Source organism: Plectropomus leopardus, chromosome 18 (assembly GCF_008729295.1).
Source record: "Plectropomus leopardus isolate mb chromosome 18, YSFRI_Pleo_2.0, whole genome shotgun sequence".
Taxonomy (NCBI): Eukaryota; Metazoa; Chordata; class Actinopteri; order Perciformes; family Serranidae; genus Plectropomus; species Plectropomus leopardus.
This window is the reverse complement of record NC_056480.1, coordinates 13086312-13111279: the sequence shown is the minus strand read 5'-3', so window position 1 is coordinate 13111279 and position 24968 is coordinate 13086312. Positions and strand designations below refer to the sequence as shown.

At 38.8% G+C, this 24968-nt stretch overlaps 1 protein-coding gene across 1 annotated transcript in view; it reads left to right on the top strand.

The window, feature by feature from the left end:
• The first annotated feature begins 3025 nt into the window (after nucleotides 1-3025).
• The window catches only part of LOC121957789 (FH1/FH2 domain-containing protein 3-like), a 70610-nt gene continuing 48667 nt past the window's right edge, over nucleotides 3026-24968 (top strand). The window contains 3 exon segments of the mRNA XM_042506567.1: nucleotides 3026-3559; nucleotides 11436-11545; nucleotides 16460-16527. Of these exon segments, the coding sequence (XP_042362501.1) occupies nucleotides 3395-3559; nucleotides 11436-11545; nucleotides 16460-16527 (343 nt within the window). The 5' untranslated portion in view covers nucleotides 3026-3394.

Here is a 24968-nt window from a genome sequence, read left to right as displayed (position 1 = left end):
TAATTTCTTTCAAAAACGTGAGAAATGGCCCAAAAATCAACAAGAAACTTGTAAAAAGTTTAAAGAAAAATACCTAAGAATACGGGGGAAAAAACTAAAAATTCAACAAACAAAACAAGAAAATTACCTCAAGAAGTGCTAAAAAAATATATTTTTGTTCCATAAGATTATTTTAGAAATATTAAATAGAGTTTCGTGGACATTTTTTCCTTGTTTTATAATATCTACTATTTTTTTTCTAGTTTGCTGGACATTTCTTGCCAAGTTGCTCATTATGTTTTTCCTGTATTTTTGAAAGAAATCAAACTAATTTTCTCATGTTTCAGAGGTTTAAATGCGAGTAAAATGCATCTGATTGCAGCACAAGAGAACTGATGCTGAACCAGGTGTTAAAAGGTTAATGATATGTTAAACAATAGATTGGTTATTGGTAAAAGGTCCAATTGATGGACCTTTTACCAAATGTGCTGTGCTTATATTTTCAAGAGATAAATACAGTGTTTTTTCTGTTGTTTTGATAGTTGGTTGTGTATATTTTGATTCAAAAATAAACTGTGGTTATCACTGCTTAAATTTAGCATGAACTTGAACATGTCTCTGTCTGCAAGTGTGACTTTTGTCAGATATCCTGTTATTTATTGCTGTCACTCTCTTTAACAGCGTCACAATGAACGAAGAACGGTAGATTCAACTTAAAAGGGTGAGTTATCTGCACAACACCTCTTCATTTCATGACAAAAAAACCTAAATTAGGTGGCAGCTGGCTGGAAGTAGATCACCAGGGAGCAGAAAGTTTCTGTTAAATGACTGTTGCATAAAAAAAACTTGCTATTGGCTGTCATTTCCAGTAAATATCAGACTTTAAAACAAATGTTTTCTGTTAAAAAAAAAAACCCAAAAACATAGAGAAATAGGAAGTACTCATCCATCTTTGTTGTGGTTGTTGTTGTGGTTACATCTCCAGTCGAGCTCACCGCTGACAGGTAGCCTCTTTGGTTTGTTTACATGACATAACAGAAGCACATATTTAACGGAGTCAGTGTGGATGGAGAGCGATGTTTCCTGCTGTTGGGACACGGTGTAAAATTCACATGAGGCACGCATTTCCCATGATTTTTTTTTAAGTGTTTGCAGTGCACCTGCCACACAACAATGGCAGAGGAGATGCACAGCCAGGATACTGTCATGTGTTTTAGGCATTGAAAGGTAAGACCTGCATAAAATGTGCCCAGTGAGATTATTTTTAGTTAGTAATTAGTTTTGGTAATCTAATCACTTGGGGGCGCCACTGCATAACAGCAAGTGGTTTGAAAGGCACAAGACCGGAGAGGATGGCGGGCTGATGGCCTGCGTTCCTAAGAGAATACAAAGGCCCTAATTCAGTTCAGTCACTCTGCCAGACTAAGGCCTACAGCGTATGATTAAAAGGTCATTTAACATTTAAAAAGCTCTCACACTTCTTATGTTTCCATCTACTATAAACACACCAGTGTGTTCAGGGCACATTGTCTACAGCTACAGAAATACAGCAATTTTAAATGCATCAGCAGATAAAACTATTAATAAACTGCAGCTGCATCCAAACCGAAATGTCCCTACAGAAGATGATAGTAATTGTGGTATTCAGTGCACTGTAATTACTACAGTATTCCTATAAAGAGACTCATTAAGACTCACTTTTCACTTTTCTTTTTTTTTTTTTATTTAATTTATTTTTTTGACAAAAGGGAAGAAAGCAATGAGCAACTTAACAAGATATACCCTTTAAAATTAGCAAGAAATTACCTTAAAATAGAAACAAAAAAGAAAAGAAAAGTTGCCAAGTTGTTCATTAACTTTTCCCCTGTGTTTTGAAGCTTAATCACACTAATTTGCTCAGGGTAAAAATGTGTAATAGTCATGAAAGGCGTCTTAACACAGTACAAAAAAAGTGATGTTGATCCAGGTGTAAAAGGGGTTAATATACTACAGAAAGGTTACATTAGTTGCTCCATGTTTGTGGAGGCTGGACTGACAGAAATACTGTCGCTACCTGCAGTTAAACGTTATGGCCACTAGAGGTCAGCATTGATCAATATTGCGCTCTAAAGCAAAACTCTTAACAGGAAATAATTTTGTTCCTGTCGGCTATTACTCTGATCTGAACATGTCTGTACTGAGCTTACACCAAACGTGTTGGCACTTTCTGCTTTTTAAAGTCATATAATGTTGCTTTAGATGAATATTTACAGTGGTGAAAGAAGTATTCACTTCTTTTACTTAAATAAAACTACTAACACCACTCTGTGAAAATACTCTGCTGAAAGTAAATGTCCTGCATGACAAATGGTACATAAGCAAAAGTAAGTATAATTAGGGAAATGTCCATAAAGAATTAAAAGTAGCCAAGGCAGAAAAGTCTTTAAACCACACACACACACCTAAAAAAAATAACAAAAAGAGAAAAAACAACAAATTAAAACTACCCCTCACAAGCCTATCCCCACAGATGGCCGTTAATATTCTGTGAATTGACGGATAGTTTAATCAACTAATCTTAACCGTTGGAATATCAAACTGTGTAAACATCATATTAACTTGTTTTGTTTGTTTGTTTTTTTGTTTGTTTGTTTGTTTTGCAAAGATCTTAATTGGTAAAGTAGCCTAACCAAAGGTGTCAGTTAAATGCAGCGAAGTAAAAAGTACAAAATTTCCCCCCTGAGATGTAGTGGAGTAAAAGTATAAAGCAGCATGAAATTAAGATACTCAACTATCTCAGATTCATACCTAAGTACAGTACTTGAGTCAATGTACTTAGTTACCTTCCGCCGCTCATAGAGTAACACCCATTAAAGGTGCTTCATGACTCATTGCTTTATATGTATTTACGTTTGTGCGGTCATATATTTAACGTTCATGTAGGAAGCCGCTGCTAAGCCGCAGACAGATCTGAAGGGAGGGGGAGGAGGGAGAGATGAGGCAGAGGGGAAAATAGATATGGGGGGAGGAAGGGGGGTGGATTTACTGGGACTCAGACAGACAGACAGCAGACCGGCTGTCCCAAGCTGCGCTGATCCTTCACCCTCCGGCAGCGAGCTGGAGTCCCCTTTATCACCGGCCACCTGCCTCTCCGAGAAACACGTCAAAAAGCTCCGTGCGAGCCCAACCAGGAGAGACTGAGAAGACACTTGTCAGGCTCCTGAGTGCCACATTTTCCACCACTCACACACCCCCTCCCTGTCTCTCTTCTACCCGTGTCCTGCGGGAGGACAGGCTGCGCACAGGAGCGCGCTAGGCGACCCGGGTTTGTTGTCGTTACCAGCAGAGGAGCGCACAGCCAGCCGAGCCATAGCTGGTACAGCTCTCATTCAAACCGGGCTGTCCCTTTCGGAGGAGACACTTGCATGGATGCAGCATGGCCACGTTTGTCTGCAGGGTTCAGTTTTTAGATGACACCGATCCGTTCAACAGCACCAATTTCCCAGAACCGACGAGACCACCGCTGTACACCTTCAGGGAGGATATCCCACTCATCAACCAGCTAGCAGGCGTCCACCGGCTCCTCAAAGCTCCACACAAGGTAGGATTTCCAGCGTGGTCCACGATTTAGGATATTTTTTGTTAGGAATAACACCTTGGGATGTACCATCTCGTTTTCTAGGGAGAAAAGAATATAACTATACATAACATTTAACAGAAAAGGAAGAGTATCAGGATAACTGAACAACATCAAATATTATAAAAACAAATGAAACGAACAAAAAGACTAAAAAAAAGTCAACAACAAAACAAATTGTATGAAGTAATAAGACACAAAATCAGGAAAACACACTACAGATAATCAGTCGGTGTCAGTTGTAGAATTAATCAATAAAGTTATAAAACAATTAAACAAAATTATAGAGGCGTTATTGTGGACTTGTACACCTGATCCCATAATTAGAAGACTGGACATTTTTTTTTAAAAGTTTTTTTGAAAGGTTATGTGTATTGAATATTTACAGGTAGATTATTCCAATCAGAAGGATGCAAAAAGTGATATATTTTAAATAAAGGGATACGAGATCACTAAAAACTCAAGTACAACCAAATATCTTATAAGCCTTATAAATATTTTTTATGTTTATATTCAAACATGCATTAATGTGAAGGTACAGGCTTAAATCAGGGCTGCATGAGGTTGTTTTGCCTGCTGTTTTTCACTTCAACCCTACTGCAAATTCAGAGGCTATTTTGAGAACACATGCAAGCACAACTGATTGGCTGTCCAGCCTGAGGACTGAAACAAGGTTGCAAATGTTTCCCTCAAAGCCCACAGCAACATTACACATGGACTTCATTTGTTTTGGATGAAAATATTCAAATTTAATCCCATGTTGGCGTGCGTTTGCTGTGCTGAAATGCTACTGCTTCTCCACCAGGTCCCAAAAAAACCTTTAACCTTTGACCTCTCTGTTGAGAGGCTAGAATGAAGAATGAATCGCCTTCTCAAAGTGAATAATCCTTTCTTATTTTTCAAAGCGTTTTGCACTCTGTCACAGTGGCAGGTGTGCAAAGGCGTCAGTGCGACCAGATATATCCCGAGTTGCCTCATTCATCTGTGAGTGACAGTCAGGGACAGCTCTGATGTCCCCCGAAAAAAGCCCGAATCACAGATGATCACATTTAGTGGCGAGTCAGATTCCGATGGGTGTGTGATAGAGAGGAAGCATCTGTGTATGTTTCTTGGTGAATTTCAGTATGTAGAGCAGTTATACTCAACTTGCTTTTGAAAAAATGTCAGGAGATCAGGGGCCAGTCGCAACAGCGCCATGCAAGTTACTAGGACATTCCCTGGATTTTAGGACGTTTCTAGGATTATAGGACATTTCTAAGATTTTATGTTGTTTTGAGGATTTCAGGACATTTTTAGGATTTTAGGACATTGCTACAATTTTATGATGTTTCTTAGATTTTAGGATATTTCTGGGATTGTAGAACATTTCTAGGATTTTAGGACGTTTATAGGATTTTAGGACGTTTATAGGATTTTAGGACCTTTTTAGGATTTTATGATGTTAGATATCAAGACATTTATGGGATTTTGAGACATTTCAAGGATTTTAGTCTCTTGGATTTTTGGACTTTTCTAGGATTTTAGGACATTAGGGGCTTGATAAACAAGCTCTCTTTGGATGCTGTTTTATTCACTCTGGCACCTTATGTACACTAAAAGTGCAATAACAATTCTCAGTATGAACCTCTTTATTTTTATTGTGAATTAGAAAATGGTTGGGGGGCCACGCAGCATCCTATCGGGGGTCCAGATTTGGTCCGTGGACTGTAAGAAGAGTATCACTGATTTACAGAAACCCACATTTTAAAAAAAGAAACACTGTAAGACATTCCTGACAAGGTTGAGTCACACCAACACACCCAGAGGGGCTGTACAAGTGGAGCAAACAACCTTGTTTTTAGTCTTCATTTGCAAATAGATGCTTTGTAATTAAAGCTGAAAACACTGAATAGATCAGATTGAATCTGAAAGTGAGACATAGAGAGAAAGGGAGAGTTCCAGCACTGGCACACAACCCTGACAGCAAACCAGCGTTCAACAGCAGAGTGGTTTTCCAGACCAACTAGATCTCTTGCTGCCCCATCTTTAAAAGCCACAAAACAAATGAAAAATGGCCCACAGCACAGAAAAGCTTATGATTACAACCTATACACAGACAGATGGCACAGCCTATGTCCGTGTTTGCAGTTTTGCTCACATCAGAAGAAAGACTGTGTGCGCAATGGCAACTGGATATTGTGTTTAGATTATAGGGATGAAACTGAACTGCTGCAAATTTGCCCGTCACACTGTCCTGATCTAAAAGCTGCTGTATTATGTTATTGGAAAATGCCAAAGCTAGCAAGAGTTTGACACTTCCCTGAGCTGTTTCTCAGTCTGTCTTTGTTAAAGCAGCCCTTTTTTCTCTTTTTGTCCCTAACCTTCTGTGCTCTTCTCTGAGAAAGGCCTACTGTATTATTATGTTGTGATGGTGGAGCTCTGTGTACGGCTGGCTGGGCTGCATGTAAAGTATAGGTCACTTGTCCCAGAATTCCTGCGGCCGGGGCCTGGATCCCTACGACACTTTGTTCTCCTCACTTTGGGTGCCGTGGTTTTCCTGACCTCTTCCTCCATCTCCTCTGCAACCTCTCTGACCATGCACCAGTTTCTAGACTCAAACACAAACACACATAAACACACACATACGGTTAGGCTAACATGCCAGGGCTAAATCAGTGCATCACTGGTTTGTGTGCATGGGATGTGTCATTTTATCCAAGCTGCTGAACAAAGAAGTTTCCTTTTGATTCTCACAGTCACAATGACTAAGTTTATGTGCACAAAATATTCTTTTGTTGCCTTTATACAGACAGTAAAGACAGTATTCCTACTCTGCTGTTTACATGGCTATGGAAAATCATCGCTGCCTTGATTGGTTAGTGTGTAAGGTAAAGATGAGATTATACTCCAAATGTGACACACACTTACATTGATACTAATTTTTTTCAGGTAGGTCTTCAAAGATGGTTAGAATGTGTTTTGCAGCAGTCCCGTCCACAGTGATTATGCAGCCTATATTTCACCAATATTCCCATATACATGCTGCTGTGCGTACTCGATTCATTTTTCCATGTCAAAATGTGGAAAAGTGGAATGACTGGAGCCGCTTGTGCCATTTTGCTTCATTGCATCATGATAGGACTTATTTTCCATCAGTGGTGGTCTTGTTTGATAGTACGAGCACAGCCTTCCTCTTTCGGTCCTTTGCCTTCTTGAAAAGGTCTGTGTTGTTGGGCACCCTGGTGGCTCACCTGGCAGAGCATGCGCCCCATATAGGTTGAGTCCTTAATGACAGCTCAGTTTTGAGTACGTCTCACAGCCCTGTGGTCTATCTCTGTTCTAACTCAACCATAATCTTTTAAAAGGAAAGGTTGGCATCATAATATTTGCACATATCCAAAAACCTGTTGATACGCAAGTCTTTTGTATTGTTTAAAAGTAGGTGTGTTTCTCCTTCCAACCCAAAATGTGGGCTTTTAAAAGGGTTAACGATGTAAAAACGTAAATACTCTTAAGTTAAATTAAGCTGCCACCCCCTGCCCCCCCCCAAAATAACACATAAATGTTAAGCTCAATGCAGAAGCCTCACCATCAATCAACAGCCAGTTTTGCAGAGAAAAACTCCAATTCCCCTCAAAAATAACAAAGCCCAGACTCCACAGCTCAACTTTTATTTCATTACCGAAGGGTTCCCATTAAAGCAACACTGGGAGATTTAATAGCGATGTAGTACACACCCTCCTCCACGCTCTTCAAAGAGCCCTGATTCTCCGTGGCTCTGATTTTGACACAAAAAGTTTTTTAAAAAGTCATCATTTAAGTTACGTAAGGGTATTGTTAAGTGTCGACCCGCCGTGATCGCCAGCAGGCTTGGTGTTGTTTTAATGTGGAAGTAATTATTCCCCTTCCCCCACTTTTTTTCTCTCTCTGCTTTGCTCTTCTGGGAGAATTTGATTAAATGAGTGTAAAGTATACTAGCCACTAAGTGTTTCCCTGGCCCGTCTTGGAGACTTGAGTGTGAAGAGCTTGCGGTTCCTTCTGGAGCCACCTCGCTGCCGGCTCCGTCCAGCATGATGTGTTTTGTTATGTTATTACTACTATTACCCAAGCGGAGTGTTTTAGGAAAGAGACACCCTTTGGAGGCTGAGCTGTTAACGTATTGTGTTACAGAGTGGTGCGGGGCTCACTTCTCGCTGTCCAAGCAGTATTTGTATGATTGAGTAATGTGTGTAGATAAAGCGGAGCAGCAAAAGAATAGCAGGGAGCTGGAGGTGGAAGTTGTGGTGCTGCTGGGGCTCCGTCTTGGGACACATGTTAGGCAGAATGGGGATTTTCAGAGACATAAACAAAGCCTCATTCTAGGACAAGACGTACTGTATGAGTTGAAAACTGAAAAAAAAAAGCTGAATAATGCTTGCAGAATGGGCACAAGAAATGCTTTTGTCTTATTCCTACATAAAAAGCAGGGCAGTGGGACAGGGCATGATTAACCCCTTCACCCCCACCAACCGTCGCCTTAATCAAAAGGAGAAAGGACAACTTAATCAAGACTCAATCACCAAATCTCACAGGCCTTATTGACATGATAACGATGATGGCATTGCACTGGGGTTCAATAACTGGGGTTAGACTACAAAGATGGCCGTTTTGCACTGGAGTGTTTTTTTTGTCTTGATTAATGGATATTTTTGGCCATGCTAGCAGCCGAGCGGGTTTTATGGACGGCAGAGTTGGTTCAGTAGTTGGCGAGTCCATCACATTGATCCAGACTGAAATATCACATCAACTATTAGATGAGTCGGCATCAATTTTTTTGAACATTTGGTACGCACATTCATGGCCTCATGAGGTCGAAATGGTGATCCCTCAAATTTTCATCCATTTGATTAAAATTCAGTTTGTCTAATACTGTGCTTTATGACAAAATCCCTGAAAGACGAATGACATTCCCATCAGACGTTGTTGTAGGGGAGACCGGGGATGGTTGTAGCATTTTTGATATTTCTGTCTGTTTACGCCAATGTAATACAAAGTAGTTATGTGTCCGCTTTTAAAAGGTATTGCTCAAACACAAGCAGTAAAATGTTACAATTCACCCCCGTAGTTCTGGTTAGTTGTAACAGCCTGGGGTGAAGTCTAACATTATAAAATAAAGATTATGAGACAAACTTAAGCTTTTTATTCAACATTCAAATGACTTTTTAGCATAATTGGTGGAAATGTCTACGCAGTATATAAAAATGTTACTTTTGGTAGGTTGTTACATTTTCTCACATTATAACTATCCCTGACTCTTGTAGCCATAGTAAAGCTTACCTTACAGCTAACAGCTAAAACATTAGCGCAAACAACTTGCATGAACGATATCTGCATTGACGCATAATGAACTAAGTTTGATGAATCTAAGCATGCATTGCTATCATGAAAATAAATATAGTAAAACATTAATATCTTACCTTAAAATTATTTTTTTTCTTTTCTTGTAAACTTTGCAGTTCACATTAGGAATAAGGACTAAACTAAAAATGTAAATAGTGAATCAGGTGATCTGCAGCTTGTTCCTTGTTGGAGAAATTGAAAGTGTTACAACTGTGCTGCACTTACTTTCTAACTGTCATTTTATTCTCTTTTACTGTGAAAATTAATGTATATATGTCAGCCTTTTTTTTATCTCTATGTATTTTAGCACGTAGCACTATTCTTATTATTGTTTGTACTACATGCCTCGGGAGATGCTCCGCTATTTCATTGTTTTTATGCAACAACAAATTCAAGATTATATTCTTTATTGTCACTGTGAGCATCTTGCTTGTAAGTTTAGCATTTAGTTTAGTAAATCTAAAAGTCCACGCATGGAGCTTTTAATAACTTTTCTTTGCTGTTAACTTCATTGTTTGAGGTTCTTACTTTTTTCTGTCTAGACTTTATCATAATGGTCTATCTTTGAAAATATAGTTATGGCAGTATTTTAATGTACCTAACTGGCTGAATTGCAAACAGGGATGTGTCCGAAAACTGTGTTTGGCTTTGCGGATTAGCCATTTGGCACAGAAGGATTAATGTTGTTGTGAGGGGGTGAGGGGAAACTGGAGCAGAACCCAGAGTCACCTCATTTTGTCATGTTGCATGGTTCCTTGCTCTTAGCTTTGGATTGCATGTACCATTGCAGGTTAGCATGGTGCTGCAAAGTTCACTGCAACATGGTGGACTGTCAGCTTCTCCTCTGCAACACTTTGGCCTTGGCAGTGGCCCCCCCCTTTCACTCCCAGCCCCTGCCTGCGGACACACCCACCCTTGAGCTCCTGTGTGCATGCTGCCTCAGTGCTGAGTAAATATAGCAAGGTTATATTTATGCTGTGAGTCCATCCGACAGTCCGTCTCCCTGTTTCCCAGTGAGAAGGAGGGACAGACAGAGAGCAGCAGCAGGTCTTGTGATCTGCGGTCTCTGCTGGTCAGGGAGTGTCGTCATGCCGCTCGCCCCAGACAGCCAGGGGGCGTTTGGCAGCACACCAGAGGCTAGGTTAGGCCTACAGATGTTATGGAGGTGCTAAATGCTAACTGAACTCATGACTCTGATCTCATTCAGCGACTTTAACAATAACATACAAAGCTCAGAGCTTACTGTAACAACAACCCAATGATGCATGTTACTTTTTAAGAGTTGTTGCTGGGATAGTGGCCTGCACCTGCTATCAACTTGTGACTGAACCCATAAACATCAATGCCAGTGGTGTGCAGATATATTACTGTGCACCTGGCCTCAAACTCAGCAGGGTCTCTCATTACACAGCATAGCCGGACAATTCTGACATAGCCTGCTCTGCAGTGCTACCTAGATCATGCAACTGTGGATAGCATGGGTGCAGGATCAGTCTGTTCTTGAAAAGAAACAGAATTTTTGGTCATGTGCATAAATATGTGCATGCAGTGCCAGACGTAGCACATTCAGTGCTGGAGCCTGCCCTCCTTGTGGGTTTGTTTTATTCAATTGGATTTGATTTTTATTTTCTTTTTGCTTTCATTTTTTATCTCATTTATGTTGTTTTACAAAAAGAATAAGAGTGACTGAGAAATCAACACAAATAAACAACAAGTAACAATAATAATAAATAAAAATACAGTGTGTACATTTGCAAATTTTGCTGTCTTCTTTTCTGTATTGCGCCTTATGGCTTTGCCTTTTTATTTTCGCTTACTTTTTTGGCTAGAGCATCATGTTTTACACAGTCTTAAGAAAACTTAAGTGTTATTTTTCTGGCCTACACAGTTTTAAGAATATTTGAGTGTTATCTATCTAGATACGAGCTGTAGCTAAGTACTGTACACAATGTTAAGACTATTTAAGTGTTATTTTCCTACAGCTGTTATTTAAATGCACTAAAATCTCTCTGTCTTTCTCTGTGTTTCCCTCTGGTTGTGGTTTCATGTTCTGCAGCCTTTATTGCTACGTCTCTACTTGTTAATTCCCTTAACAGATTTGTAATGCTGAAAGCAGAGCCGCATGTCTCTCCCATTTTTCATGGATCACTGTACACACTCATGTTAAAATCTGTGCCCCATAAACTGGCTTTATTTTACAGGCTCAAGTTGTTTAAGAAAAAAAGGGTGTGAAACACATGCAGAGGCAGAGTGAGTGTGTATTAAAAATAATGGGCCCGAGACCAGTGTCATTCCTGTGGGTGGTTCGTGTACATACATCATAGCATGCCCAGTGAATTTTCACATGCCACCCTGCATGTCCAAGTGCTCCATCATATTTTCCATACCTAATTTAGGCATGAACGACAATTTTTCATTTTGCTCAATGCAGTTAGATCCAACTGAGTATCTTAGTTCATGTCCTTTTCATTCTTTTCCATAGCTTGATGACTGTACACTACAGCTCTCCCACAATGGCACCTATCTGGACCTGGAGTCCTCTCTGGCTGAGCAAAAGGACGAGCTGGAGGGCTTTCAGCAGGATGACACAGGGTGAGAATGATTCCCATCTATACCCTTTGAAACAAGACTTATACAGTACACATACACTCACTCTTAACTGTCAAAATATCATAAACCATATGGGGCAAAGTCATGAGTCCCTTTGCCCTTTCTATACTACACACGCTTAAATGTCTTTACTGAGTTTTATGCATTCTTATAAAAGGCAAGTATCACAAGCTGCTGGATATGGAGTTCTTGGAAGCACAAGTTCATGGAAAGTATGAAGCGCTCTGGAAAGCAGGACAGATGTGCCCTCCCTTCCACAGCCACAGCTCTCTCACTACGTTTTTACAATAACTGATATTCTGATCTGCCTTGTGACAAAATTTCACAGTTCACAAACCTGTCAACTCTAAAAGAAACGGCTTGATCAGTTTGTAACAGCACTGCCGTGAAGTATTTCCAGTCTCTCATATATCCCAGCAGAAAAATTAAGCAAGTGTCTCTCTTTGAGTGAACAAGAGAAATGGAAAATGGAAATCTGCTACTATAGGACTTAAGATTTCTCAGAGAAATTAGCATGGTAATGGTGGTTATCCATCTAGATCCTGACATAACTTGTCTTGTGATTAATTTGGGTCGTAGACTGCAGCCTAAACAAGATCCTGGCCTTTAATACCAGATGTACGATGATCTGTATGATAATTCTGCTCTTTTTATAATCAATAATAATTCAATTTCAGACAGTATTTTTCAGGTTATTTCTCTTTTGTTATTAATTCTATTTTTTTTACTTTCCTGATAATTTTTTGTGCTAATTTTCAGGTAATTTTCTCGTACTTTTCACTTACTTTTTGCTAATTTCCGAGTTATTTCTTCTGAAATTGCTCATTGCCTTCTGCCCATGTTTCTAAAATAAATCAGGCTAGTTTGCCCAGGTTTTAAAGGGTTAAAGAGAGCTCCAAAGTGCAGGCGGTACGGGAGTTAACTAAGCATACACGTTTGCTGTTGTGTAAATTCAGTGATTTAATATGTCTGTTGCTCAATTAGCCAGCTGACCAAGTGTTCTGACTGAAGCTTATGAGCCGTATGAGAAACAGGTGAACTTGATCTGTTATTTTCACTGGTGTAACATAATCAGTGTCAAATTAGTAAATTACCAGTACCAAAAAAGTAGATGAACTGTTTTCAGTGCTGCTGTTGAGAAGGCTGAGTCACATCTTCAGATATACATTTTGTTCTTAGCTTGTTGCCTCCAACATGAGTGACAAAGCAAAGTAACATCCAGCTCCGAGAAATACGCAGTGATGGCGTCTGGCTGTATATGTAGGCTAAGTGTGTGTGTATGTGTGTGTTTGTGGAAAGCTGTGGTATGTTGATCCTTTTTGAGACTGGGGGACGGCGTCATGATAACGGATGGCAGACCCACAGAGCTTGGTTGTTATCTGTTTGTGTGCAGTTGTTTCCATGTGTACACTTGTTTTTTTCCATGTATGTTTTTTTATGCCACCAGCAAGCCATGTGACAGATGATGGACAGGTGTAAAGGCCTGTGTGTGGTCCTGCAGTGATTGATATCTTGGGGAACTGGTTGGATTGGACAGGCCTGTCTGTCATTCTGTCAGACGGCTCTTACCGGGGTCATACTGCACTGACAGTGGGAAATGAGTCAGACATTGGGCAGGTCTGACCCTTTCTTGGCCTAAATTCACATCGGTTGAGCATAGATGCGTCTGACAAAACCTGTCCTCCTTCTGTTGGAAGAACACCACTTACATAGTGTCAGAAATGAATAAGCTAATCATATTCAACATCTAGTTTTTGACATCTTAACCCTTTGAAATCTGGAACAGCATTTGAAAACAGCACAAGAGAAGTCATTGTGCTGCTTTCAGATGCTTTTCACTATATTTTATAATTATCATAACTACATACTTAAAGAAGGGTCCCCAGTGATCCTTAAAAAAAGTCTTAAAAGGTATTGAATTAATCAGTCTTAAAATTAGCTTTAAGTGGTCATAAAATATCTTAAATGAATTTTTCCTAAGTCTTAAAAGTGCTACGACATTATGAACCTTTTTCCTGACATTGCATCGTTAAATCTCAAAATAATAGGTAACTTAATAAGAAAAATTCACAGAATACCACTTGCATTGCCATCACCCAGGTCATGCAGAAATCTCCCTTACCCTAAGTAATTGGTGCCTAGGTCTTTTTCTTCTTTTTTTTTCAAAATTTTCCTCCCAATTTTGGTTATAGTGAAATCAGTCTCAGTCAGATTTTATTCTGAGTGGCACTGAAAAAAGTCTTAAAAAGTCTTACATTCCCCTTGCTGTCAGCTGTAGGAACCCTGTTAAATCTATGTTGCAAAATTTTTTTAAGCACTGTTTCAAACTTTTTGTTTGTTTGTTTACTGATTTAAGGTAATTTCTTTCTTGTACTTTTTTATTACCCTCTTGGTAGATTTGGGGTTATTTCTTCTTTTAGTTGCTCATTGCCACCGTTCCATTTTTGGTTACAAATTAAAAAAAAAATGTAAAAGGGGAATTTACTCAGGTTTTAAAGGGTTAAAAGCATATTGGTTTTAATTGCTGGGGATTGACTAGATGTGTTTATTTATTACTTCATGGTACTGTTGTGTATTTCGAGCTGTTTTCCGCATATTCACACACGCACCGTCTGAAATGTCTGAAACCAAGTGCTGCAACTATCTCACAATAATCACAACAACTTTTCCTCGTCTCTATGCATGGCCATGAAAACCTGCTTGTCTGTATCATCTACTCTTTTACTTTCAAACCTGAAATGGAAAACTGATGGCCAAAGTGTTATAAAGAGTAGGTTGCTCTCTGTGATTTTCACTCAGAATTTATGTTCCCACGCTTCCAAAATATGGTTTGATTCCAGCTGCGGCAGGACACTGTTCACCACAGTTGACAGTAAACAAAGTCCTCTGGTGACGAGGACAGCTCGGAGTGTGCTTTCACTAAAGGAAAAGGAATTTAAAAGATTGGGAGGAAACTGCTTAAGATTATAATGCAGGGTAGCCTGCATTATAAGTTGAGTAATGAAATTGTTACAGTAGTCTTCCATGGATAACATTAACGTAGTTTAACGTAACGGAAAATGAATTTTTTAAGCTGTCTATGCCACGTAACTTTCATATGCGCCGATGTGTGACAGATTTTGTTGACCATCACGTTCATTTCCTTATTTTCTCCTCATGTGCTGTCTCCTCTATGTATGTCAGCCAGCTGAAATTATGTATAAAAAGATTTTAATCAGATATGTTTGAAAACATTTGGTTAGTACAGCAAAATAAATGACCACATTATACATAAATATAATGGAAATCATGGAAAAGTTTTGAAATTTTGTGCATTAAAATATTTGAAAACCTTGTATTATAGTCTACGTCTGCCACTTTTCCCCCTAAATCTTACACATTGCACCACTGAGTTTAGTTTTTCCCTCCGCTGCTCTCTGACTGACATAAACCCTCACTCTGCCAGAGTCTCTCATTTAAGTGTCATTCTCACACAACACATTATCAGACAGGTGGAGCAAGAAAAAGGATTTTGCAAGAAAAACACAGGTCTATCTCAACAGATCATTTTAACATTTTGCTCTATTTCCGAGCAAAGCTGATAACGGAGAGCTTAACAGAAGGACAGGAGGCCAGCTGGTCTCTGTTTGGGTGTGTTATCCTTACTGCGTGTTCTGCTTCATGGGTGTATTGCAGCGGTGTCTGTTATCAGGGCCGTGCTTTCCCTGCTTGGATTAGATGCCATATCAGCATTTTAATGATGGAAGTCGGTGATTAGATCCTGCAGATTAGAGGCTAACTGAGGTAAGGAGAGAGTTTGATTTGCTCTCAAAATACCGTCATATTTTACCTTTCTGTTTGTGTGTGCTCATTTTGTTTTCCCACTGGAAATATGCTGAATGGCACGGTGGTGTGTGGAGGTATGTGTTGTGTCTGCACCTGCACTTTTGCTGTCTTTCCTCAAGGCCCAGATGTGTATCTGTATAGGGGTACAAATCCAGTGCAGGTCACTGTTTGTCTGCACTATTCCCATCATGCCAACTGCCTCTGCATTATTAATCCTTTGAAAACTGGAGGGACATCAGTTTTCTTGTGAGGAATTCAGACGCTTTTCATGAGTATTTCAACCACTGAAGTGTGAAGAAATTGAAACATGGGGAAAAAGGCAATCAGCAACTTGACAATGTCCCGCAAATTGAAAAAACTATATCAAAAGGTGACTTGAAAATTACCTAAAAATTACCTTAAAAATTGTTTTTTTTTTAAAGAAAGACCACCATCATTAGAAAATAAAAATTACTAGGGAAAAATATACCAACAATACTATTAGCTAATAAAGCAAGATTAATATCATTAGAAAATGGTCAAATAACAAAGGAAAAATATCAACAAAACTATATTTATAATTATATATTGAAAATTAGGTTACAGGAAAAAAAAAACATTATTTTTTTATATTTATTTTATTTTAGCACATTTTCAGGTCATTGCCTGTTTTTGTTTCTTTTTCCTGTCATTTTGTTTTTTGTTTTTCTATCTAATTTTAGGCAATTTATTTCTAACTTTATACAAATTTCATGCTAATTTTTGGTTCATTACTTCTTTCATAGGATGAATTTTTTTCAGATGCAAGGAAAGCAGGTGATGAGCAATTTGCTTATGTTTCAGAGAGTTAAAAAGCTCACTTATTAGGTCTTTACCTCATATTTTGTCTTAAAATCTAATTTTCCTTGACACAAGTAACAAAAAATACTGTTAACAGTAGCCAACTGGGTAGATTATTGCCCTTTTATTCCAGTGCTGTTTTACTTGTTGCAGGATATTCTAATCAAGCCTGAATAAATGTTGAAAATGCAATAAACGGACACCACACTCTGCTTTCATTCATGAAGATATTTTTGCTTTTCTTTTTGTCAGGTCCAGAGGAAAAAAGCACAGTGTTATTCTACGGACCCAGCTGACCGTCCGTGTACACGCCTGCATCGGTGAGTGCTGGGTGACATGTTTATATATGTGTTTAACATGAGTTTCTCCCTGGACACACACACACACAAGCCCTGTCAGATACATCAGCAAGCCGAAGAACACGTTGTACTACACGCTTAGATGGCTGTCCAGGGGTTTACACGTGGTACATGCTGGGGTCAGAACTGAGACCTCCCACTCAGAGGCAGGTTTGACTGCCATGTGAAATCTCTGGAAATTCAGCATGGTATTGTGATCATGTCGGTATTTTGCATTAAATATATGGGAGCTTTTGCACGGTTTAGAGAGAGAAAAGTGAATGTTAGCTTTTATGTGTATGTGGCTGCAAAGTTGTTTTTTTTTCCTTTCTGGGACTGCTGAAGTCTTCTAGGTGTGATGCCATGAAGTGACGAGGACGAAGGAGCTGAGACAGAGGGAGGAAGTAGTGAGTGTCATTAAAAGTCAGAGGGCATGTAGAGAAAAAGATGGCAGCAGCAATAGGATGAGTAGGAAGAAAAGACTAACTGAAGGAAAGAGTCAAAGGTTTCAGATGATAACAAACGAGGCAACAGTGAAGGAGGTCATAATGGTGTCCCTTTTTACGGAGACAGCGCTGTAGATGGCAATAGACTGCAACGCCATTAAGTACATCATGACGTGGACGGAGAATTCACGATATTACCGATTCTCTCTGTTCTGCTATTCTTAAAATGTCTTTGCTGTCTCTTACATTTTTTTTGCTACACAGTGCTACACTTCACTATGCTATCACAAGATCTTGTGGTACTGCTTCATTCTGGCCATATCTGTAAGTTCTCTGAAGATGTGCACAAATGAGGACAAAATGACAGAAGGCTCTATCCACGTCCGTATATGTATCTAACGTGGAGAATAAATAAGCACAAACTTGTTTTATGATAAAACACACGCTGACACGCTAAACCAAGATGGTGAACATCATTAGCTCAAAGCATTTCTCTACTCATGTGCAGCCATCATGTCTTGTACTCACAGAACAGGCCATTTATCATTTAAAATAGTTCATAATTTAGCCTCTCAGCTGCTACAACATGCTGATAACAGATTACAACATTAAAGGATCTTGCGGTTTAGGGTTTAAAATAAAACAAAATGTACCACTGCCACAAATCTTTGCATGCCAGCTATTATTAAAAATCACTACAGAGTTTTTGAGAGTCTATAAAACATAATATCAAACAATAAGTTTGCCCAAAGCCCAATGATATAACAAGCAATGTCTTATTTTTTTTCTGTCTGGAACTCACTATCTCTTTATCACCCACTACTTTCTTACTCTCTCTTCTCTGATTCTGTGCTCGCTCTTTTCCTTCATGACTTGTCTGCATAGTCAACATTCTCCGTGCCAGTGATAGCAGCGCTAATTCTGGATCCTAGAATCGGTGCCCTGGATTGGTCGAGAACGTGACGAGGTGAAAGGTCAAAGAGAGCTTAATGATGTTACGGAGAGAGAACGTGCAAATACAGGGAAAAACAAATCAATTTCTCAATTTAAGATGAGATGTAACTATCATGTTTTATTTATAAAATTAAAAGAGCAGACTTAGAGATAAGAAAAAAAAAACCAGTTGATTCCAAAGTGTTATTACACAAGCAGCTTTAAGAGATATTTTTGCAACATGCTATAAATAGCAGTTTGCTTGACCCAATCATAGAGACCTAAACCCCTGAGCTTGCTCCATATTTCCCTCCTTTATAGATAAATGGACATATTGCTCTTGTGAGCAGTATGATAAAGTATCTCTTTAATCCCACAGACAAGCTCTGCTTAAAATCTTACATAAATTATGTATTCGTACAAATTCGTCATGGTCTGGTGATCACAGTCAAGTGCACACAGTTGCAGTTGTATTTGTGCATACTACACCTAAAATGAAACCAAAGTTCACAAGAGCAAATTGTGATTTGTGATGATGGACTTTATAAATAAAATTGATTTGACTTGACTGACGTGCGTTCAGCAGCATCAGAGTCATGAATAATGTTTGGGTGCTTTTAATGTTGAATATATATCCGTGGTGGAACTAATTGAAACGCTCCTCCTATTGCAAAAGTTTTATTTCTTACTGTTATATGTAATTTGATATTTTCAGTTTCATAGCATAACATGTTGGCTTTCAGTTTTATAGCCTTGTGTGACCTGCTGCCTTTCAGTAAAGTGTTTGTTCAGTGCTGATCCAGTGTCATACAGAAATGTTTGAAATGTTTCTTGTTTTTAGAATGAAACCCATTCACCAAAGTTGCCAAGAAAACTGTTATCTCAGTCCCCACCAGAAATATTCTGTCCGTCTTTGACTTACACTGCTTTCTGTTTGAAATGAACAAAAATATAAATGAATGCACAATGTGCTGTCCCTGTTAAATGGTAGCTTGGAGTTATCAGTTGGAGACCCCTCAGTCGACTGAGATGACTTCGAGTCAGGTGGACTTTTTTTGTCTTTTTTGCTCATGAGTGTGCTGTGAAGTCAACTGCTGGGGACACTGTGGTCCTTAGATTTTGCTGTTGGGTGACATGCAGCGGCATGGAGGGAGAGAGAGGCTGCACCGTTGTACCGGTGAATAAGTGCTGCATTTACTGCGTCTGCAAAACTTTTGTTGCGCATTTGCGATCTGTCATTAGCAGCTTTATCTTGTTTACTGTATTACATGAACACTGCCGTCACTCCAAATGCTCAGCGGAGCATGTTCAAACTTTAAAACTTTATATGAAAAAAAAAAAAAATTTCGACTAGGATAGTTCTTAGATGGTTACAGCCCTAAATGCACATGCATCTTTCATAAACGGCTGAGTGAGTTAAGTGTGAAGTAGTGTAAGCTAAATCTTTCTCTCACATTTGCACATATGTAATATACACACCCACACAACCAAGCTCTAAAGAGGGAACTTCCCATGGCTCATCCTAACTTGAAAAATATAGAGCTGGCTATATTTGCTTGTCTTGGCATAATTTGAAAAACAGAACTTTTTATTGGAGAAAAGGCTGCATCATCACCATATGAGATGCATTTCTTTTTGAAGGGGATGAGTGAAACTTAAATTTTGCCTGGTGCCAAGGCTTGATGACAGTGTTTGCTCACCAGATTGCCCACAATCCAGATTTCATTCAGCATGGCACAGATGCTGAGCAGCAACCAGATCCTGACTGGAGATGATACTCTGGAGTGGCACTTTGTAATTCTGCTGCATTAGACAGACATATAATCAGATAGCGTGAGCGAGTTGGAGAGATCCATTCACTTTAGAGATCTACGGACCATTTTCCACCCCCCTCTTAGCGTAGTTTCATTGAGTCCACTCAGCTATCCACTCATCTGCCAGTTTAACGCTCTCTAATCCTTCAGGGACTTGACCTTCAAATCGTCTGAGCAGTGGTCAGCATACTATCCACTAAATGAAAAGTCTGTCACAATCAAGGATACAAAGTGCTTGTGGTATCAAGTATCTGTGACTCCTATGGAGTTGCTCAGTACAGTAGGATTGCATGTCATGGCTTTGAATTGAGTACATTGATTGCTAACAGTGCCACATGCATGATAATTACTTGGTTTATGTGACTTAAATGCAGGAAAGGATCAATTCCTTACAGATTTTTTTTCTAATCTTGCTGCAGGATTTGATTGCATTAAGGTCAAATGTCAGGGAGATCTTAGGGTTTTTGAAGTTCTTCAGCCGTTCATTGATCTTCTTTCAAGGCCACGAGGTTGACTAAATGAGTATTACTATGAGAAATAAAGCTCTCCTTGGTATTTCTTGGCATCACTGCTAACCGAAAGATCAAATTACATTCAGGCTTGCCAACTTTGGATTAAGGATGCTCTGTGGTGTGTGTGCGTGCATGTGTGTGTGTGTGTGTGAGAGAGAGAGAGAGAGAGAGAGAGGGTGTGATAATGTGTGTGAGTTCATGAGTTTTTCTGTTGTATATGAAAAGGAGAACACGCTCGCATGGTCAGCAAAGCACTGACTTTGTCTGCTGGTGTAAGCAATACTCTGTGGGTAATGTGTCTGTGCTGCAGAGGCCTTCGTGGCACTTTAATGATCCAACTCTTCTCAGTACTCACTGCATTAACCCCACCAGGAGATTGGGGTCAATTTAACAGGAATTTAGCTTTTTTTCACACAGGCCAGGTGTCCTCATTGTCCTCAGGTTTGGCCTGAGCCTCATTATTTTGCCATCTACTTTTTTGTGTCTTCGGTTTGTTCTTTTATCTGTCATTATCTACTTGTGTGTCCTGTTTTCTATATTTCCCCCCTTCTATCAGATGTCTGCAATGTCTGCACAGTCTGCAATCAGAAGCTCTTGTTTAAGGGTTAATTTTAGCAGTCTTCTTTGCAGCAGATTTGTTGTAGACCGTAGTTGACGGGTGGAGTGAGGTGGTTTAGGGGTGGGGGTGAAGTGGAGGTGTTATCTTTAGAAAGTGTTGACAGCACAGAAACATGTGAAGAAGGCAGCACAGTGCTAAACTCCTCCTCACAGTTATAAGAGGTGAGAGGTGCGAGAAAAAGGTTAATGGAGAAAGATGGAGAAAGGAAGGAATAATGCTGAAAGTTAGTGCAAGAAATGATGTAAACTCTATCTTTGGTTGAACAACTATTTCAGCCAGGAGAGACAGTCGAATAAAGTAAAGATAATGTTTAATAGAGACTATGGATGAACAATTTAGTAGATGGTTTGTGCTGATAAAGATTTAACATAAGTCTTTGGCGCTTGTACAATGAAGTGAGATGGTTTTGAAAGCAAGGGACATCTGACAAGACCTTACTATGAAAGAAAGAGAAAGCATGACCATGACCAGGGCTTGGCAATATGAAGAAATTCAAATATCATATCTTTGACCAAATACCACAATATCGATGTATCATGACTAATGGTGCTTTCACAATATATTTACACAATGAAATTTTTGATAAATTATCATCAGTAATGTGTATATAATGACTACGTGGCTAAAGGAAATAAAAGAATAGCTGGGACATTCTGGTAAGTTCAGAAAATTACATCACTTTGCTGTAATGCAGCCTTTAAAAACAGGAAAAGACAAACCTTAGGATACCACGACATCCAAAAATGAAGACAATTTCTTGAGAAATCATGATATTTATATAATATCGATATATTTCCCAGCCCTCAGTGTAATCTGCATATTTGTAAGCAGCTTGACAGCTATTTTTTGATGCAGCTTATGTGGAAAAAGTTTATCCTCTTGCAAGCGTAAATGTGCTCTGAACATTTCCTTTTCCTGTCTGTCACAGAGAAAAGGTCAAGGTGTCATCTAAAACATCAGGATTTATCATGTGGTGACCACAGTAACCTTAGATACTGGATACTGATTTTAAGAGTTTAAAAATTGAATATTTATATATATATGTATATATATATATATATATATATATATATATATATATATATATATATATATTTTAAATATGTGTGCGTGTGTGTGTGTGTGTGTGTGTGTGTGTGTGTGCATTATATAATGTATAATGGATACAAATTTTGAAAGCAAGGGACATCTGACAAGACCTTACTATGAAAGAAAGAGAAAGCATGACCATGACCAGGGCTTGGCAATATGAAGAAATTCAAATATCATATCTTTGACCAAATACCACAATATCGATGTATCATGACTAATGGTGCTTTCACAATATATTTACACAATGAAATTTTTGATAAATTATCATCAGTAATGTGTATATAATGACTACGTGGCTAAAGGAAATAAAAGAATAGCTGGGACATTCTGGTAAGTTCAGAAAATTACATCACTTTGCTGTAATGCAGCCTTTAAAAACAGGAAAAGACAAACCTTAGGATACCACGACATCCAAAAATGAAGACAATTTCTTGAGAAATCATGATATTTATATAATATCGATATATTTCCCAGCCCTCAGTGTAATCTGCATATTTGTAAGCAGCTTGACAGCTATTTTTTGATGCAGCTTATGTGGAAAAAGTTTATCCTCTTGCAAGCGTAAATGTGCTCTGAACATTTCCTTTTCCTGTCTGTCACAGAGAAAAGGTCAAGGTGTCATCTAAAACATCAGGATTTATCATGTGGTGACCACAGTAACCTTAGATACTGGATACTGATTTTAAGAGTTTAAAAATTGAATATTTATATATATATATATATATATATATATATATATATATATATATATATATATATATATATTTAAATATGCATATTTTTTATAAGGATCACAAAAATGTTGTTGTAAAGAATTAAAAAAGCCTAGATTTTGGAGTTAAAAATGAAAATTATGACATACACTGTTTATAAACCACCTCAAAACTAATTAATTCAGTATATTGGCCCGGGTAACAGCAAATTTCTGGCTCTTTAGTAGCTGAACGTTCTTCTATGTTCACCAGATAGTTGCAAGCTGCATAGAGCATAGTATAGGTTTTTAGAGCTTTTAAGCTTAAAACATATGTCTGCTGTTGCAAAAAAAATTCAATGAAATTGGTGAAAGTTAACAAAAGTTGTAGGATGGAAATTCAAAACAATTAGCTAAAAGTTGCTATAATAGTGCTATGGGAAATTGCAGAGTCAGGTGACAATTCTTTGTGGGAACCGTTGCACACAAGTGGTCACAAAAACTATTTTTAATACAAAAGTATTGAATATAACAACTTTAAGTATTGTAGCTTTTTTGGTTGGTTTGTTTTTAGGATCTTCATCACCTGTTACCCTGGTTCATTAACTTTACACATAACCAGAACAAATACACTGATGCAAAAAGAAATTATAAATTAAACTCCAGACTCTGAACAACACTTAAGATGAATAATAAAACCACATATAAAGCTGCATTGGCTGAGTACAAAGTGTATTTTTCCTCTTTGAAAGCTGTTTGTCAGGACATTTCTTGACAGAATGTTCTCAGAATCCCAAAGCTTTTGTTTCCATGTGGCCTCATTTCCCAACCTCCTCACAAGTGAAAGGATATGTAGCAATTAAATACAGTTTAAGTTATCAAATATAGAGAGGGTATGCTATCTGACAGGTAAAGCTCCCTGTAATGAGCTGTACAGCAGGTGAAACAAAAGAGCCAGAGTGCAGAACAAAAGACCTTGCATGTGTTTTGGAGCCTGTTCAATCCCTTGGCACTTACCTCTGGAATTTAGCCCTTTAAAAAAAAAAAAATTGGCGTCTGTACAGCTGGATTTCTGCGCCCCAATTATCCATCTCTAATCACCCCCCGCAGTACTGTAAAAGAGAGGCGGGGGCTGCAGGTTGAGGTGAGTGAAGGTTGACTTGCTTTGATTTTCTCCGGTTGTGCTGTTGTATAACAAATTAGCAGCTTTTTGAAAACAGTTGAAAATTGTGTTGCATCAGTCTGTCTTTTCTGTCTAAGTTTCAGCTGTATGTTTGTATCCTGCTTTCACTGGATGAAAATAATAATAGGCCACCATACAATTGTGTGAATACACTGTACAGAGAAATTTTGAGGACTTTATGGCATCAGTGAGAGTTACACAAATCAAAGTCTCTGTCATTTGCGTCTACTGACAAGTGAAAAGGCAGTATAGTCACTATTCAGTGTTGCTTCACAGACAGGGGTGCGCTGCTAGTGACAGCAGTCTGGCCTTGAGATGCTGCAGAGAGAGATGACTACAGCTGGTTCTTACAGTGATTTACTGTGTTGGTGTCCCCCCGCTGTTGGAGATAAGGCCTGGTAATGGCATGGTGTGACAGGGAGATAATGCTTGGTAATGGGTAAGCTGGGAGGGGGCAGTGGTGTCGGACATCTGTGGCTGTGTAGTTGTAAAACTGAGGACATTTTATATGGCTTTGCTTACATACTGCACTCTAATATCTGTGCTAACCTTGGCCAACGTGCTCTAACAACTCTCAATTTGGCATCATTCCTCCTTCATCCTCTGTTAATCTCCTTTGCTCTACATTGTCCCTTTGTCTCCATTTCTCCTTCGCATCTCCTGACTGGTTTCTAGGGCTGATTTCAACCAAAGAAAATATTGGTCACCTGATATTCCACTAACTCTTCAACTGATTGGTCGATGGAGGAACGAACCTGTATGTTATTTCTAGATCGGGGATACTCAACTTGCTTTGCCTTGGGGTGACTTTTGCAGGCCAGGGGCCAGTCGCAGCAGCCCCATGCATGTTTCTAGGATTTTAGGACAGTTCAAAGATTTTAGAGCATAAGGGGCTTAGCTAGGACCTTTGTCAGGGCGGTGTGGGGGATCCACCACAGGCATTTATTTTTTTTAAATAAACAAGCTTTATTTTGATGCTGTTTTAGCACTCTGGCACCTTATGTATATTAAAAGTACAAACACAATTCCCAGTGTCAATCAGATTTTGCCCAGGGGCCATAAGTTTACTGCTTTAGATTAACTAAATCCCCAGAGTGCACTGAGTGCACTTTACCTGGTAGCATTGTGTGTCC